The sequence below is a fragment of the Ranitomeya variabilis genome, chromosome 5, assembly GCF_051348905.1.
Source record: "Ranitomeya variabilis isolate aRanVar5 chromosome 5, aRanVar5.hap1, whole genome shotgun sequence".
In the NCBI taxonomy this organism is placed as follows: domain Eukaryota; kingdom Metazoa; phylum Chordata; class Amphibia; order Anura; family Dendrobatidae; genus Ranitomeya; species Ranitomeya variabilis.
The window spans coordinates 53242384-53258550 of NC_135236.1; the positions used below are offsets into that span (position 1 = coordinate 53242384).

General features: G+C 49.9%; 1 protein-coding gene across 4 annotated transcripts in view; it reads left to right on the plus strand.

Moving 5' to 3' along the window:
- Positions 1-16167, plus strand: part of LOC143774425 (potassium channel subfamily T member 2-like) — a 283326-nt gene that overhangs the window by 240615 nt on the left and 26544 nt on the right. For all 4 annotated transcript variants that reach the window (XR_013215530.1, XM_077262007.1, XM_077262009.1 and 1 more), the window contains one exon: positions 15476-15648. Coding sequence is in view for 3 of the 4 variants with exons in the window: in XM_077262007.1 (XP_077118122.1) it covers positions 15476-15648 (173 nt within the window). In the remaining variant the exon portion in view is untranslated. The remainder of the gene's footprint in view (positions 1-15475; positions 15649-16167) is intronic.

Below are 16167 nucleotides of genomic sequence, written 5' to 3' on the forward strand. Positions count from 1 at the left end.
ACCCCCTCTAGGAAGATGTTTAATGGCACTAAAAATGAAGAAATGGCCTAAAGAGGCAAATGCTAAGGCTTCTCTGTTTATACCCACTCCCCCGTCTGATGTTATCCATTGTGTAATCCTGCCTTTCTAGTTTCCAGCAGTACAATAAATCTTATACTACCCACACTAAAGTAAGATTCAAAGTGGGATAAAACTATACACACTCAAAGTTTTCTGTCCTTATACCAACTCCCGTCTGGTGTTATCTGGAGCGGCCCCCAAACGCAGGGGGTCCCTCGGTCTCGGTTCTGGGGATGTCACGGTGGCCCGACCCGGTCCGTGGCCCTGCTAAGGGGTGCCCAAATAAAGGTGTAGGTGAGAGTTTGTCAAGTGTTCGTGACGCCACCTGTGGTGTTCGGTCAGGGTGACCGACGCTGCTAGGGGTCCGCTGGGGTGATGGAATGGCAGCTAGATGGTGTAACTTCCCATAGGTGAAGTATGTCCCCAGGGCTTCCCTTGATGAGTAGATGATGATGGTGTAGGTCGCAGTAAATAACGAGGACACAGGGTTGCAGTCTCTTTACCTCTTTACTGAAGGCTTCGGCATCCGCAATCCAGAGTACTGCTAACAGGGCTGGCTGAGTCCGGCCGGTCCGAAGGCACATCCAGAGTTCCCTTTGCAGGTGGAAATCAGTGCCTTCCTACTAGCGCCTGGGTGTTGTAGTACTTCCCTGCTGAGCACCACGGGATAGTCCTCACAACTGTCGTGTATGTTTCTGTTCTTTCTCTCCGTCCCCCAGATGATATGGATAGGATGCACCCATATGACGGGGTAGGCCTGGAGTTATTTTATAGGGACCCTAGAGACGCCCCTCTCCCACAATTGCCTCCATTGTCTTCATTAGGTGTAAAAGGTGAGACAGCCAACCTAGAGTTAACTGCCCTGCCGTAGTTCAAAGTAATGCGTAGAGTCTATTACTTCCTCGGCGTTCCGGCCGCCGGCTACATGCCTCAGAAGGATGTTGCCGAATACTTCGCTTCGTGTCCTTTCTTAGGATGCTGCCGCAATGAGGTGCAGGCACGGCTCCGTAACGATCTGTCTCGTGCTAGGCCACTGTCAGGATCCCACCCCTGACAGGGACCCCCCTGAATCTTCCCAAGTAACGCTCTCCTCTCACTAGATGTTACCTGGGCAAAACCCAGTCAGCTTCTCCCTAACTTCCTATCCGACTCCCAGTTTTACCAGAGTGTGAGGAGTGGCCTAATACATAGAACCCTTTGCTCCCCCTGGTGGCCGGAGTGTGAAGTGTAGTGTGTGACTGTCATACCTGGTCAGGTGAACTCCTTTAGTGCCATCAGACGTACCATCACTCCCCCTTGTGGAAGAGCGACAATACTACAACGACCAGGACTCTGGGGCGCTGCATTATCCATGGTGAAATCCTGCCTCTCTAGTCTCCATGTATCCAAATAAAAGGGAAGGTACAAAAAACGCCCAAGTAAAATCAAAAATATTTTATTGATTCATCAAATTTAAAAAAATATATATTAAACACGAGCAAGCAAAATTCATAAATATACCATAATTGTAACCGGTAAGTACAAAGAGCACAAATATTCTCCTAATGATCTGCATGCAACTGATTACGCCAATGAGGAAAAATAAATACATTAAAAAATAAAAAATAATATATCTAATATATAATTGCCTAGAATACTACTTCCTGCAATTTGTGCCAACTTCCGTGGCTTTGTCCGGAGCTAATGTCCGGAGATAATGTCCGGAGATAAGTGACGTCACCAGTGTCGTACACCCAGGCAGAGCACAGGGGCCCCAGGCAGCATATGGGGCCCCAGGCACAGCACAGGGGCCCCAGGCAGCCTATGGGGCCCCAGGCAGAGCACAGTGGCCCCAGGCAGAGCACAGGGGCCCCAGGCAGCATATGGGGCCCCAGGCAGAGCACAGGGGCCCCAGGCAGCATATGGGGCCCCAGGCAGAGCACAGGGGCCCCAGGCAGCATATGGGGCCCCAGGCAGAGCACAGGGGCCCCAGGCAGCATATGGGGCCCCAGGCAGAGCACAGGGGCCCCAGGCAGCATATGAGACCCCAGGCAGAGCACAGTGGCCCCAGGCAGAGCACAGGGGCCCCAGGCAGAACATGGGGCCCCAGGCAGAGCACAGGGGCCCCAGGCAGAGCACAGGGGCCCCAGGCAGCATATGGGGCCCCAGGCAGAGCACAGGGGACCCAGGAAGAGCACAGGGGCCCCAGGCAGCATATGGGGCCCCAGGCAGAGCACAGTGGCCCCAGGCAGAGCACAGGGGCCCCAGGCAGCATATGGGGCCCCAGGCACAGCACAGTGGCCCCAGGCAGAGCACAGGGGCCCCAGGCAGCATATGGGGCCCCAGGCAGAGCACAGTGGTCCCAGGCAGAGCACAGGGGACCCAGGAAGAGCACAGGGGCCCCAGGCAGCATATGGGGCCCCAGGCAGAGCACAGGGGACCCAGGAAGAGCACAGGGGCCCCAGGCAGCATATGGGGCCCCAGGCAGAGCACAGGGGCCCCAGGCAGCATATGGGGCCCCAGGCAGAGCACAGTGGCCCCAGGCAGAGCACAGGGGCCCCAGGCAGAACATGGGGCCCCAGGCAGAGCACAGGGGCCCCAGGCAGCATATGGGGCCCCAGGCAGAGCACAGGGGCCCCAGGCAGCATATGGGGCCCCAGGCAGAGCACAGTGGCCCCAGGCAGAGCACAGGGGCCCCAGGCAGCATATGGGGCCCCAGGCAGAGCACAGTGGTCCCAGGCAGAGCACAGGGGCCCCAGGCAGCTTATGGGGCCCCAGGCAGAGCACAGTGGCCCCAGGCAGAACATGGGGCCTGTTGTGAATTTGGTTTTTGGGCTCCCCCGGTGGTCACTGGTGGTACTGGACTTGTGTGCTTCACTGTTCACCTGTTTCCATCAGGATATGGGTGTATCCTATTTAGCCTTGCTGCTCAGTTATTCTAGTGCCGGCCATCAATGTAACCAGAGCCTTTCTGTTGCATGTTCCTGCTTCTAGACTACTATCAGCTAAGTTGGACTCTTAGTCCTAAGTTTGTTTTGCATTTTTGTTCCAGTTCACAGTTATGTTATTTTTCTGTAGCTGGAAGCTCTTGTGGGCCGAAATTGCCACTCCGGTGTCATGAGTTGACACATGAGTCTTAAAGTAATTTCGGGATGGTATTTTAATAGGGTTTTCAGCTGACCGTGAAGTTCCCTATGCTTCTGTCTCCTTTTTGGGGGAATTTCCCTAGAGGTAAGCCAGGTCTGTCTTTTCCTCTATTAGGGTTAGTTAGTCCTCCGGCTGGCGCTAGGCGTCTAGGGATAAAACGTAGGTACGCCACCCGGCCACTGTTACTTGTGTGGTAGGTTTAGCTCACGGTCAGCTCGAGATTCCATCACCCAGGAGCTAGTCTGTAGTTTAAGTTCTCTGACGTTTCCTTGCCATTGGGAAACATGACAGTATGGCCGGCCAAGGGTTAAAACCGTTGGCAGAAGAAAGGAGAGAAAAAGAAGTCTGCAGATTTTTTTTTTTTTTTCTTCTGAGCTTGCTTTTTAGTTGACTCAGTTGCATTTCTGCTCTAATTGCAGCCTTTGTCTCTCTCTCTCCTTCTAATTCTTGAATGGCTCTGATCTCACCTGATTAAAATGGATCCTCAGAGTTTGGCTACAGGTTTGAATAATCTTGCTATGAAGGTTCAAAATTTACAGGATTTTGTTATTCATGCTCCTATATCTGAACCTAGAATTCCTATACCAGAATTTTTCTCCGGGGATAGATCTCGTTTCCTGAATTTCAAAAATAATTGTAAATTATTTCTTTCCCTGAGATCTCGCTCCGCTGGAGATCCCGCACAGCAGGTTAAGATAGTAATTTCCTTGCTGCGGGGTGACCCTCAAAACTGGGCATTTGCATTGGCACCCGGGGATCCTGCGTTGCTCAATGTGGATGCGTTTTTTCTGGCTTTGGGGTTGCTTTATGAGGAACCTAACTTAGAGATTCAGGCTGAAAAAGCCTTGATGGCCCTATCTCAAGGGCAAGATGAAGCTGAAATATACTGCCAAAAATTTCGTAAATGGTCTGTGCTTACTCAGTGGAATGAGTGCACCCTGGCGGCGAATTTCAGAGAGGGTCTCTCTGATGCCATTAAAGATGTTATGGTGGGGTTCCCTGCACCTACAGGTCTGAATGAGTCCATGACAATGGCTATTCGGATTGATCGGCGTTTGCGGGAGCGCAAACCTGTGCACCATTTGGCGGTGTCTTCTGAGAAGGCTCCAGAAAATATGCAATGTGATAGAATTCTGTCCAGAAGCGAACGGCAGAATTTTAGGCGAAAGAATGGGTTGTGCTTCTATTGTGGTGATTCAACTCATGTTATATCAGCATGCTCTAAACGTACAAAAAAGGTTGATAAGTCTATTTCAATTTGCACTTTACAGTCTAAGTTTATTCTGTCTGTGACCTTGATTTGTTCATTATCGTCAATTACCGCGGATGCCTATGTCGACTCTGGCGCTGCTTTGAGTCTAATGGATTGGTCCTTTGCCAGGCGCTGTGGGTTTGATCTAGAGCCTCTGGAAGTTCCTATACCTCTGAAGGGTATTGACTCTACACCATTGGCTAGTAATAAACCACAATACTGGACACAAGTGACTATGCGTATGAATCCAGACCATCAGGAGATGATTCGCTTCCTTGTGTTGTACAATCTACATGACGTTTTGGTGCTCGGATTACCATGGTTACAATCTCATAACCCAGTCCTTGACTGGAAAGCTATGTCTGTGTTAAGCTGGGGATGTCAGGGGGCTCATGGGGACGTACCTTTGGTTTCCATTTCGTCATCTATTCCCTCTGAGATTCCGGAATTTTTGTCTGATTATCGTGATGTTTTTGAGGAGCCTAAGCTTGGTTCACTACCTCCTCACAGAGATTGCGATTGTACCATAGATCTGATTCCGGGCAGTAAATTTCCAAAGGGTCGTTTATTTAATCTATCTGTACCTGAACATGCTGCTATGCGAGAATATATTAAGGAGTCCCTGGAAAAGGGACATATTCGTCCTTCTTCATCTCCCTTAGGAGCCGGTTTTTTCTTTGTATCTAAAAAAGATGGCTCTTTGAGGCCGTGTATTGATTATCGACTCTTGAATAAAATTACAGTCAAATATCAGTATCCTCTGCCACTGCTGACTGATTTGTTTGCTCGAATAAAGGGGGCTAAGTGGTTCTCTAAGATTGATCTCCGTGGGGCGTATAATTTGGTGCGAATTAAGCAGGGGGATGAGTGGAAAACCGCATTTAATACGCCCGAGGGCCATTTTGAGTATTTAGTAATGCCTTTTGGTCTTTCAAATGCCCCTTCAGTCTTTCAGTCCTTTATGCATGACATTTTCCGTGAATATTTGGATAAATTTATGATCGTGTATCTGGATGATATTTTGATTTTTTCGGATGACTGGGATTCTCATGTCCAACAGGTCAGGAGGGTTTTTCAGGTTTTGCGGGCTAATTCCTTGTGTGTGAAGGGTTCTAAGTGTATTTTTGGGGTTCAAAAGATTTCTTTTTTGGGGTACATTTTTTCCCCCTCTTCCATTGAGATGGATCCTGTCAAGGTTCGGGCTATTTGTGATTGGACGCAACCTTCTTCTCTTAAGAGCCTTCAGAAATTTTTGGGCTTTGCTAATTTTTATCGTCGATTTATAACTGGTTTTTCTGATGTTGCTAAACCTTTGACTGATTTGACCAAAAAGGGTGCTGATGTTGCTGATTGGTCCCCTGCTGCTGTGGAGGCCTTTCGGGAGCTTAAGCGCCGCTTTTCTTCCGCCCCTGTGTTGCGTCAGCCTGATGTTACTCTTCCTTTTCAGGTTGAGGTCGATGCTTCCGAGATCGGAGCTGGGGCGGTCTTGTCGCAGAAAAGTTCCGACTGCTCCGTGATGAGACCTTGTGCGTTCTTTTCTCGAAAATTTTTGCCCGCCGAGCGAAATTATGATATTGGTAATCGGGAGCTTTTGGCTATAAAGTGGGCTTTTGAGGAGTGGCGTCATTGGCTTGAGGGGGCTAGACATCAAGTGGTGGTATTGACCGATCACAAGAATTTGATTTATCTTGAGTCTGCCAGGCGCCTGAATCCTAGACAGGCGCGCTGGTCGTTGTTTTTCTCTCGGTTTAATTTTGTGGTCTCATACTTACCAGGTTCTAAAAATGTGAAGGCGGATGCCCTTTCTAGGAGTTTTGAGCCTGATTCCCCTGGTGATTCTGAACCTACAGGTATCCTTAAGGATGGGGTGATATTATCTGCTGTTTCCCCAGACCTGCTACGGGCTTTGCAGGAGTTTCAGGCGGATAGACCTGATCGTTGCCCGCCTGGTAGACTGTTTGTTCCTGATGATTGGACCAGTAGAGTCATCTCGGAGGTTCATTCTTCTGTGTTGGCAGGTCATCCCGGGATCTTTGGTACCAGGGATTTGGTGGCTAGGTCCTTCTGGTGGCCTTCCCTGTCTCGAGATGTACGAGTTTTTGTGCAGTCTTGTGATGTTTGTGCTCGGGCCAAACCTTGTTGTTCTCGGGCCAGCGGATTGTTGTTATCTTTGCCTATTCCGAAGAGGCCTTGGACTCACATCTCTATGGATTTTATTTCTGATCTCCCTGTTTCTCAGAAAATGTCTGTCATCTGGGTGGTGTGTGACCGTTTTTCAAAGATGGTCCATTTGGTGCCCTTGCCTAAGTTACCTTCCTCATCCGAGTTGGTTCCTCTGTTTTTTCAAAATGTGGTTCGCTTGCATGGTATTCCGGAGAATATCGTTTCTGACAGGGGGACCCAGTTCGTGTCTAGATTTTGGCGGGCGTTCTGTGCTAGGATGGGCATTGATTTGTCTTTTTCGTCTGCGTTCCATCCTCAGACTAATGGCCAGACTGAGCGAACTAATCAGACCTTGGAGACTTATTTGAGGTGTTTTGTGTCTGCGGATCAGGATGACTGGGTTGCCTTTTTGCCGTTGGCGGAGTTTGCCCTCAATAATCGGGCTAGTTCTGCCACTTTGGTTTCTCCTTTCTTTTGCAATGCGGGGTTTCATCCTCGTTTTTCTTCCGGTCAGGTGGAGTCTTCGGATTGTCCTGGAGTGGATACTGTGGTGGATAGGTTGCATCGGATTTGGGGACAGGTGGTGGACAATTTGGAGTTGTCCCAGGAGAAGACTCGGCATTTTGCTAACCGCCGTCGTCGTGTTGGTCCTCGTCTTCGTGTTGGGGACTTGGTGTGGTTGTCTTCTCGTTTTGTCCCTATGAGGGTTTCTTCTCCTAAGTTTAAGCCTCGGTTCATCGGCCCGTATAAGATTTTGGAGATTCTTAACCCCGTGTCCTTTCGATTGGACCTCCCAGCATCTTTTTCTATCCATAATGTCTTCCATCGGTCATTATTGCGCAGGTATGAGGTACCGGTTGTGCCTTCCGTTGAGCCTCCCGCTCCGGTGTTGGTTGAGGGTGAATTGGAGTACGTTGTGGAGAAGATCTTGGACTCCCGTGTTTCCAGACGGAAACTTCAGTATCTGGTCAAGTGGAAGGGCTACGGTCAAGAGGATAATTCTTGGGTGACAGCCTCTGATGTTCATGCCTCTGATTTGGTCCGTGCCTTTCATAGGGCTCATCCTGATCGCCCTGGTGGTTCTTGTGAGGGTTCGGTGCCCCCTCCTTGAGGGGGGGGTACTGTTGTGAATTTGGTTTTTGGGCTCCCCCGGTGGTCACTGGTGGTACTGGACTTGTGTGCTTCACTGTTCACCTGTTTCCATCAGGATATGGGTGTATCCTATTTAGCCTTGCTGCTCAGTTATTCTAGTGCCGGCCATCAATGTAACCAGAGCCTTTCTGTTGCATGTTCCTGCTTCTAGACTACTATCAGCTAAGTTGGACTCTTAGTCCTAAGTTTGTTTTGCATTTTTGTTCCAGTTCACAGTTATGTTATTTTTCTGTAGCTGGAAGCTCTTGTGGGCCGAAATTGCCACTCCGGTGTCATGAGTTGACACATGAGTCTTAAAGTAATTTCGGGATGGTATTTTAATAGGGTTTTCAGCTGACCGTGAAGTTCCCTATTGTATCTTCTTGCTATCTAGTAAGCGGACCTCGCTTTGCTGAACCTACCTTCATACTGCGTATGTCTTTTCCTCTGAACTCACCGTCAATATATGTGGGGGGCTTCTGTCTCCTTTTTGGGGGAATTTCCCTAGAGGTAAGCCAGGTCTGTCTTTTCCTCTATTAGGGTTAGTTAGTCCTCCGGCTGGCGCTAGGCGTCTAGGGATAAAACGTAGGTACGCCACCCGGCCACTGTTAGTTGTGTGGTAGGTTTAGCTCACGGTCAGCTCGAGATTCCATCACCCAGGAGCTAGTCTGTAGTTTAAGTGCTCTGATGTTTCCTTGCCATTGGGAACCATGACAGGGGCCCCAGGCAGAGCACAGTGGCCCCAGGCAGAGCACAGGGGCCCCAGGCAGAACATGGGGCCCCAGGCAGAGTACAGGGGCCCCAGGCAGAGCACAGGGGCCCCAGGCAGCATATGGGGCCCCAGGCAGAGCACAGGGGCCCCAGGCAGCATATGGGGCCCCAGGCAGAGCACAGTGGCCCCAGGCAGAGCACACACCAAATCGGAGGCCGAGGGGCCCCGCCAACCAAATCGGAGGCCGAGGGGCCCCGACCACCACATCGGAGGCCGAGGGGCCCCGCCCACCAAATCGGAGGCCGAGGGTCCCCGCCCACCAAATCGGAGGCCGAGGGTCCCCGCCCACCAAATCGGAGGCCGAGGGTCCCCGCCCACCAAATCGGGGGCCGAGGGTCCCCGCCCACCAAATCGGAGGCCGGGGGTCCCCGCCCTCCAAATCAGAGGCCGAGGGGCCCCGCCCACCACATCGGAGGCCGGGGGTCCCCGCCCTCCAAATCGGAGGCCGAGGGGCCCCGCCCACCACATCGGAGGCCGAGGGGCCCCGCCCACCAAATCGGAGGCCGAGGGGCCACGCCCACCAAATCGGAGGCCAAGGGGCCCCGCCCACCAAATCGGAGGCCGAGGGTCCCCGCCCACCAAATCGGAGGCCGAGGGTCCACACCATCCAAATCGGAGGCCGAGGGGCCCCGCCCACCAAATCGGAGGCCGAGGGTCCCCGCCCACCAAATCGGAGGCCGAGGGTCCCCGCCCACCAAATCGGAGGCCGAGGGTCCCCGCCCACCAAATCGGAGGCCGAGGGTCCACACCATCCAAATCGAAGGCCGAGGGGCCCCGCCCACCAAAGCAGAGGCCGAGGGTCCCCGCCCACCAAAGCGGAGGCCGAGGGTCCCCGCCCACCAAATCGGAGGCCGAGGGTCCCCGCCCACCAAATCGGAGGCCGAGGGTCCACACCATCCAAATCGGAGGCCGAGGGGCCCCGCCCACCAAATCGGAGGCCGACGGTCCCCGCCCACCAAATCGGAGGCCGAGGGTCCCCGCCCACCAAATCGGAGGCCGAGGGTCCCCGCCCACCAAATCGGAGGCCGAGGGTCCCCGCCCACCAAATCGGAGGCCGAGGGTCCCCGCCCACCAAATCGGAGGCCGAGGGTCCCCGCCCACCAAATCGGAGGCCGAGGGTCCCCACCCACCAAATTGGAGGCCGAGGGGCCCCACCAACCAAATCGGAGGCCGAGGAGCCCCGCCCACAAAAGCGGAGGCCAAGGGTCCCCGCACACCAAATCGGAGGCCGAGGGTCCCCGCCCACCAAATCGGAGGCCGAGAGTCCCCGCCCACCAAATCGGAGGCCGAGGGGCGCCGCCAACCAAATCGGAGACCGAGGGGCTTCGCCAACCAAATCGGAGGCCGAGCGGCCCCGCCCACCAAAGCGGAGGCCGAGGGGCCTGGCCCCGCCCACCAAATCGGAGGCCGAGGGGCCCCGCCCACCAAATCGGAGGCCGAGGGTCCCCGCCCACCAAATCGGAGGCTGAGAGTCCCCGCCCACCAAATCGGAGGATAAGGGGCCCCGCCAACCAAATCGGAGGCTGAGGGGCCCCGCCCACCAAATCGGAGGCCGAGGGGCCCCGCTCACCAAATCGGAGGCCGAGGGGCCCCGCTCACCAAATCGGAGGCCGAGGGTCCCCGCCCACCAAATTGGAGGCCGAGGGTCCCCGCCCACCAAATCGGAGGCCGAGGGTCCCCGCCCACCAAATTGGAGGCCGAGGGTCCCCGCCCACCAAATCGGAGGCCGAGGGTCCCCGCACACCAAATCGGAGGCAGAGGGACCCCGCCCACCAAATCGGAGGCCGAGGGGCCCCGCCCACCAAAGCGGAGGCCGAGGGTCCCCGACCACCAAATCGGAGGCCGAGGGTCCCTGCCCACCAAATCGGAGGCCGAGGGTCCCTGCCCACCAAATCGGAGGCCGAGGGGCCCCGCCAACCAAATCGGAGGCCGAGGGTCCCCGACCACCAAAGCGGAGGCCGAGGGTCCCCGCCCACCAAAGCGGAGGCCGAGGGTCCCCGCCCACCAAATCGGAGGCCGAGGGTCCCCGCCCACCAAATCGGAGGCCGAGAGTCCCCGCCCACCAAATCGGAGGCCGAGGGGCCCCGCCAACCAAATCGGAGGCCGAGGGGCCCCGCCAACCAAATCGGAGGCCGAGGAGCCCCGCCCACCAAATCGAAGGCCGAGCGGCCCCGCCCACCAAAGCGGAGGCCGAGCGGCCCCGCCCACCAAAGCGGAGGCCGAGGGGCCCCGCCCACCACATCGGAGGCCGAGGGGCCCCGCCCACCACATTGGAGGCCGAGGGTCCCCGCCCATCAAATCGGAGGCCGAGGGTCCCCGCCCACCAAATTGGAGGCCGAGGGTCCCCGCCCACCAAATCGGAGGCTGAGGGTCCCCGCCCACCAAATCGGAGGACGAGGGGCCCCACCTGTGAAAATTTTACTGTGAAAATACCTGATGGGCACACAAGTATGCGCCAGTATGGGTACTAAGAGCTTTTCCACATAATAATGAAATATTTTAAAATGTCATAGAACATACCAATATACATAGTTATTGATACATATTATTTATTATTTACATTATTGTTCTTAAGCAAAGAACCGTTGTTGTGGCATTTGCCACAACACGCAAAGTTGTCGTCTGATGTCTTTCATCACTCCCCTCATAAGCATGTTCATGGATCCTGTGTAACTGTACCTTAAATAACAAGAATTGTCAAGAGCTGGTGAGTGCAGCCATTTTTTGTTCTTTCTTACTATTATTTATTAATTGTATTATTCTTACATTTGAATAAATAAAGTATATATGGATTCTAGACTCCCGATTCTTTATAATCGGGCTGCCATCTAGTATATATATAAATAAATATAAACAACCAGTGGGCTTAACCCTCCGTCACATACAATATTCGGAATAACGAGTTCACATACAATGTGCCTGTCAGGCGCCTGCTGGAAAAATACCTATAATATCTAATGTTTGCAATTTCAGTGCTCTAAAAGTGATCAGTGACCTTCATAGGGATGTAATAAAAGAGACTACACATAATCAGTTGCAAAAAAAAACCATTTACTTAACAAAACTAATAACTATGAAATACAAACTTTTCAAAACTCCCGCCAAATAGTCCCCAGTTCGACTCTCTCAAAAAAATGTACAAAGAAAATTTTTGAACACAAACTTAATTTTAAGGTACCTTAAGTACTATTAAAAACATATTCAATCAGAAGTAGATGCTGAGGTTTCCCCAGAAAAGTCACACTTGCAGAGCAAATAGCAAGAATTACACACCATTTTTGCATGTGTCAGGCAAATTGCTTTATGACACTTGAGACATTCATAATTTGAAAGCCTTCTGGTTCCGCTTTCCATTTGGCAGGTGGTGCATCTCCTTCTTTTGTGAGGTGGTGCAGATGGTGACTTTTCACCATCATCTTCTGGGCGGAACCTTTTGAGCTGAACTTGAAGGCGAGAGGGGATACCGATTGTTTTCACGCTTCTCCTGCGTAGCTCTCCAAGTACTAGTTCATGGGCCAATTTTTTCAGATACAATCGTCTACAGAGTGGTTCAAGCTTGTTTTCAAGATAAATCACTTGTGAATTTATACCACCCAAATTCAACATAGCAAAAAATATGACCATTGGCCAGCGTTTGATGTTTCTGCTGACGTTGAAAGTGGAGCACATCTGATCTGCTGTATCCACACCCCCTTTGGTGGCATTGTAAAATGTAATTATCTCCGGGTTTTTTTCTGCCCCAGTCCCAGGATCGATGGCAGCATCATCATGAAGTGTTGATAGAAGAAGTACGATTTTTTTGGCATGTGGTACATAGGAAACTAAAGCCTTTCCATTATGGAATGCAAACATACTGCTGTACTGTTGTCTCTCTTTCACACTTACAAACTGTGGCGGCAATTCCCTTTTGTTTTTTCTTACAGTTCCCACATATGACAGCTTCTGAATTTTCAGATAATCAATCAGATCACAACTTGTAAACCAATTGTCAGCTGTAATATTGCGACCCGATCCAAATAAGGGTTCAGCCAGTCTTTTTACAACATCAATGGGTTTGTTGCTCACACAGTAAGGACCTTCTGGTTGTTTTCCTGCATAAACTTCCAGGTTGTAAGTGTAGGTCTTACTGGCATCAACAAGGGCATACATTTTTATTCCATATTTGTTTGGCTTTGATGGAATATATTGACGAAAGGCACATCTACCACGAAAACCAGGGAGCATTTCGTCAATAGTGAGATTCTCTCCAGGGTAATAACTTTGTTTACAGTTTACAACAAATCTTTGAAATATATCACGAATTGGAGCAAGTCGGTCATGTGTTTTGCGTTCGGTTCGGGTAGTTCTGTCGTCAAACCGAAGGCAACGAATTAGAATCTTGAATCTGTTTATGGACATAACAAGGCTAAATTTTTCAACTCCATCCCCATCTTTACCCCAAAGTTCCTCCAAACTTTGTCTATTTGCCCTATAAGCTCCTGCAAGGTACAGTAATCCAAAAAAAGCACGCAGTTCTATTTCATCTGTGGGCTTGATGGTTCTGTTGCAGATGTACTTGTCCTTTATAATGTCTATATATTGGTTGGTATATGTGACAATAGAGTCCAGAATGTCATCTGTAAATATACTGTTCCAGCATTCAACTGCAGTTTTTGCATTACGTGCAGTTCCTATTACTGCAGGAAGGTGAGTAATAATCTTTAAAGGTTCCCTACGTTTTTTCTGGAATGGCTGCTTGTTCCATTTAGTATTTTTATCTTTTCCAATATAATATGATCCAACTTCTTCATCCTCACCACTGTCACCATCTTGCTCTGTTTCAGAATCCAGGACACATTCTTCCACCTCATCATGAGAATCAATCTCACTTTCCTCTCCTAAATCCTCATTCAGTGTGAGGTCTCTATCATCTAACAGCATGTTTGTTACTTCCTCAACATCAAGTTGTTTGGATAAATTGTAAATTTTCCTCTCCATTTCAGCAGATAATCTGAAGCAAGAGAAGGAATATGTTAGGGAACTACTGTATATGCCTGAGCAGCACACTTTCTTTTATAAAATCTCCCTTATTTCTATGAAATATCCTCACATTTTGTGCTATACATTCATAAAACAAGCTAAATAAACTATTGTGATGAATAAAAACATAAAATACCAACCTTACTGAATGTGACGTATTCACATACAATGAGCCTGAGAGATCTGTGCAGCTATATCCTCTCCCCTGAAGCTCTGAAATCCAACTGTGATATCAGGTTTCACAGACCTTCAGGCCATGTGCACACGTTCAGGATTTTTAGCGTTTTTTTCGCGTTTTTTCGCTATAAAAACGTGATAAAAACGCGAAAAAAACGCTAACATATGCCTCCTATTATTTACAAGGTATTCCGCATTTTTTGTGCAAATGTTGCGATTTTTTCCGCGAAAAAATCGCATAGCGGAAAAAAAAGCAACATGTTCATTAAAAATGCGGAATTGCAGGGATTCCGCACACCTAGGAGTCCATTGATCTGCTTACTTCCCGCACGGAGCTGTGCACACCATGCGGGAAGTAAGCAGATTATGTGCGGTTGGTACCCAGGGTGGAGGAGAGGAGACTCTCCTCCACGCACTGGGCACCATATAAGTGGTCAAAAAATAAGAAATAAAATAAAAAATAGTCCTATACTCACCCTCGATGTCCCGCGCAGTGTTCCCGCCTCACCGCTGCACGCTGCCGTTCGGTTCCTGTAGCTGATGTGCGGCGAAGGACCTTGCCGATGACGTCACTGTCCTGTGATTGGTCGTGAGCGGTCATGTGACCGCTCACGTGACCGCTCACGTGACCGTGACGTCACGCTAGGTCCTGTGCGCACAGACCAGCTATAGGAAGACGAACGGACGCCGCTGATGAGATGTCTGGGTGAGTATAAGCATTTTTTTATTTTTTTTATTATTTTTAAACATTCTATCTTTTACTATAGATGCTGCATAAGCTGCATCTATAGTAAAAAGTTGGTCACACTTGTCAAACAGTATGTTTGACAAGTGTGACCAACTTGTCAGTCAGTTTTCCAAGCGATGCTACAGATTGCTTGGAAAACTTTAGCATTCTGCAAGCTAATTACGCTTGCAGAATGCTAAAAAAACGCAAAAAAAACGGAAAAAAACCGCAAAAAAAAAATGCGGATTTCTTGCAGAAAATTTCCGGTTTTCTTCAGGAAATTTCTGCAAGAAATCCGCAACGTGTGCACATACCCTCAAGAGACAGGAGACTACCTGGAGGGAGGGGCTTTCCTCACAATCTGGTGAGGAAGGAGAAATGAAAGTAAAAGAGAAGCGCCTGTCAGATCAGTTGTATGTGACGGAGGGTTAATAGTATATATTGGGATATGGTGATCAAAAGCCGCTGGTGCATACGTGCAAAATACTGGTATACAAAATATGGAAGTTGGTAAAATAATTAAATGTTCCAAAAAACACCATATACAAAGGAGGCTACCACAAATTAAATGTATCACATCTAACATCCTGGTGATTGGACAGTAGTCGTATTAGGGTACCAAGAATATCCGTTTAAAGCTGGAGTGCTAAATGGCTAAAAATATATGCAACAAAGTAAATGTGGATCCAAGTGGGAGCAGCAAGGAGTGACTCTAAGAGATTATTAAGAAGTGTGCTAAAGTGCAAATGCATAGGAAATTAAGGCATATAGCCAGCTGGAAAGCACTGGATCTTAGAGCTGCTCAGGCAAGAGGAACCCCGACGCGCGTTTCGCAATCGCTTCTTCCTGGGGTGAGTCCGGGCACTTTCTAGTCTCCAGCAGTATAATAAATCTTACAATGCCCACAGTATACTGACATTCAAAGTGAAAAGTTTTACAGCTCCATATTCAGGTTGTTCCCAGGGGTCATCTTTTAGTTTATGTGCTATGTCCCATTGTTACATACCTTCCATTGTTTTTTCACTCCAGTCTTCTTAACCCTTTACAGAGCTGCCACCATTTTCCCTATGAAGACGCGAGGGCATACGGCTTCAGGAACGCCCTGGTGATTGTATCAGCGGAAAGAGCAGGCAACGGGCTGTATAACTTCATAGTTCCTCTGAGGGCGTATTACAGAGCCAAGAAGGAGCTGAGTCCCATCATCCTCCTCCTGGAGAACCCGTGAGGATCAACTTGTGGAGTCTTGAGGGGAATTATAGAGCAGATCATGATGGGAGTTGTCAAAGTGTACTATATATAAGAAAAACAATTAAAGTAGTCGGGGCCAAGGTGTAACCAGACAAAGCTAAATAAACCCCGCTAAGAGATAGACACTTTATTACATATGCAGATAGGCATGAAAATTAAGAGAATCATGCAAGGTATCAATAAAAAAAAGTGTTTGGGCCAAAACAAAGTGTACACCAAGACACAACATATATGGGTTACTGATAAATCACAGAGATTGTGCAGGGTCAAGTCTATCCCTTAGTATTTGCTGAAGGCAAATAATAATAAAATAATGGTGGAAGGATTAGACCCCGCTGACGTCGATGTAAGATGTCATGTGGCGGGAAACACACGCGCGTCCCTCTCACCGACGGCAGCGTGTTTTCAGCTCCCCCCAACTTTCTTCTTCCTGTGTTGTCAGCGCCCTCCGACTTTCTTCTTCTTCTTTTCCCTAATAAACCTCCACACTTT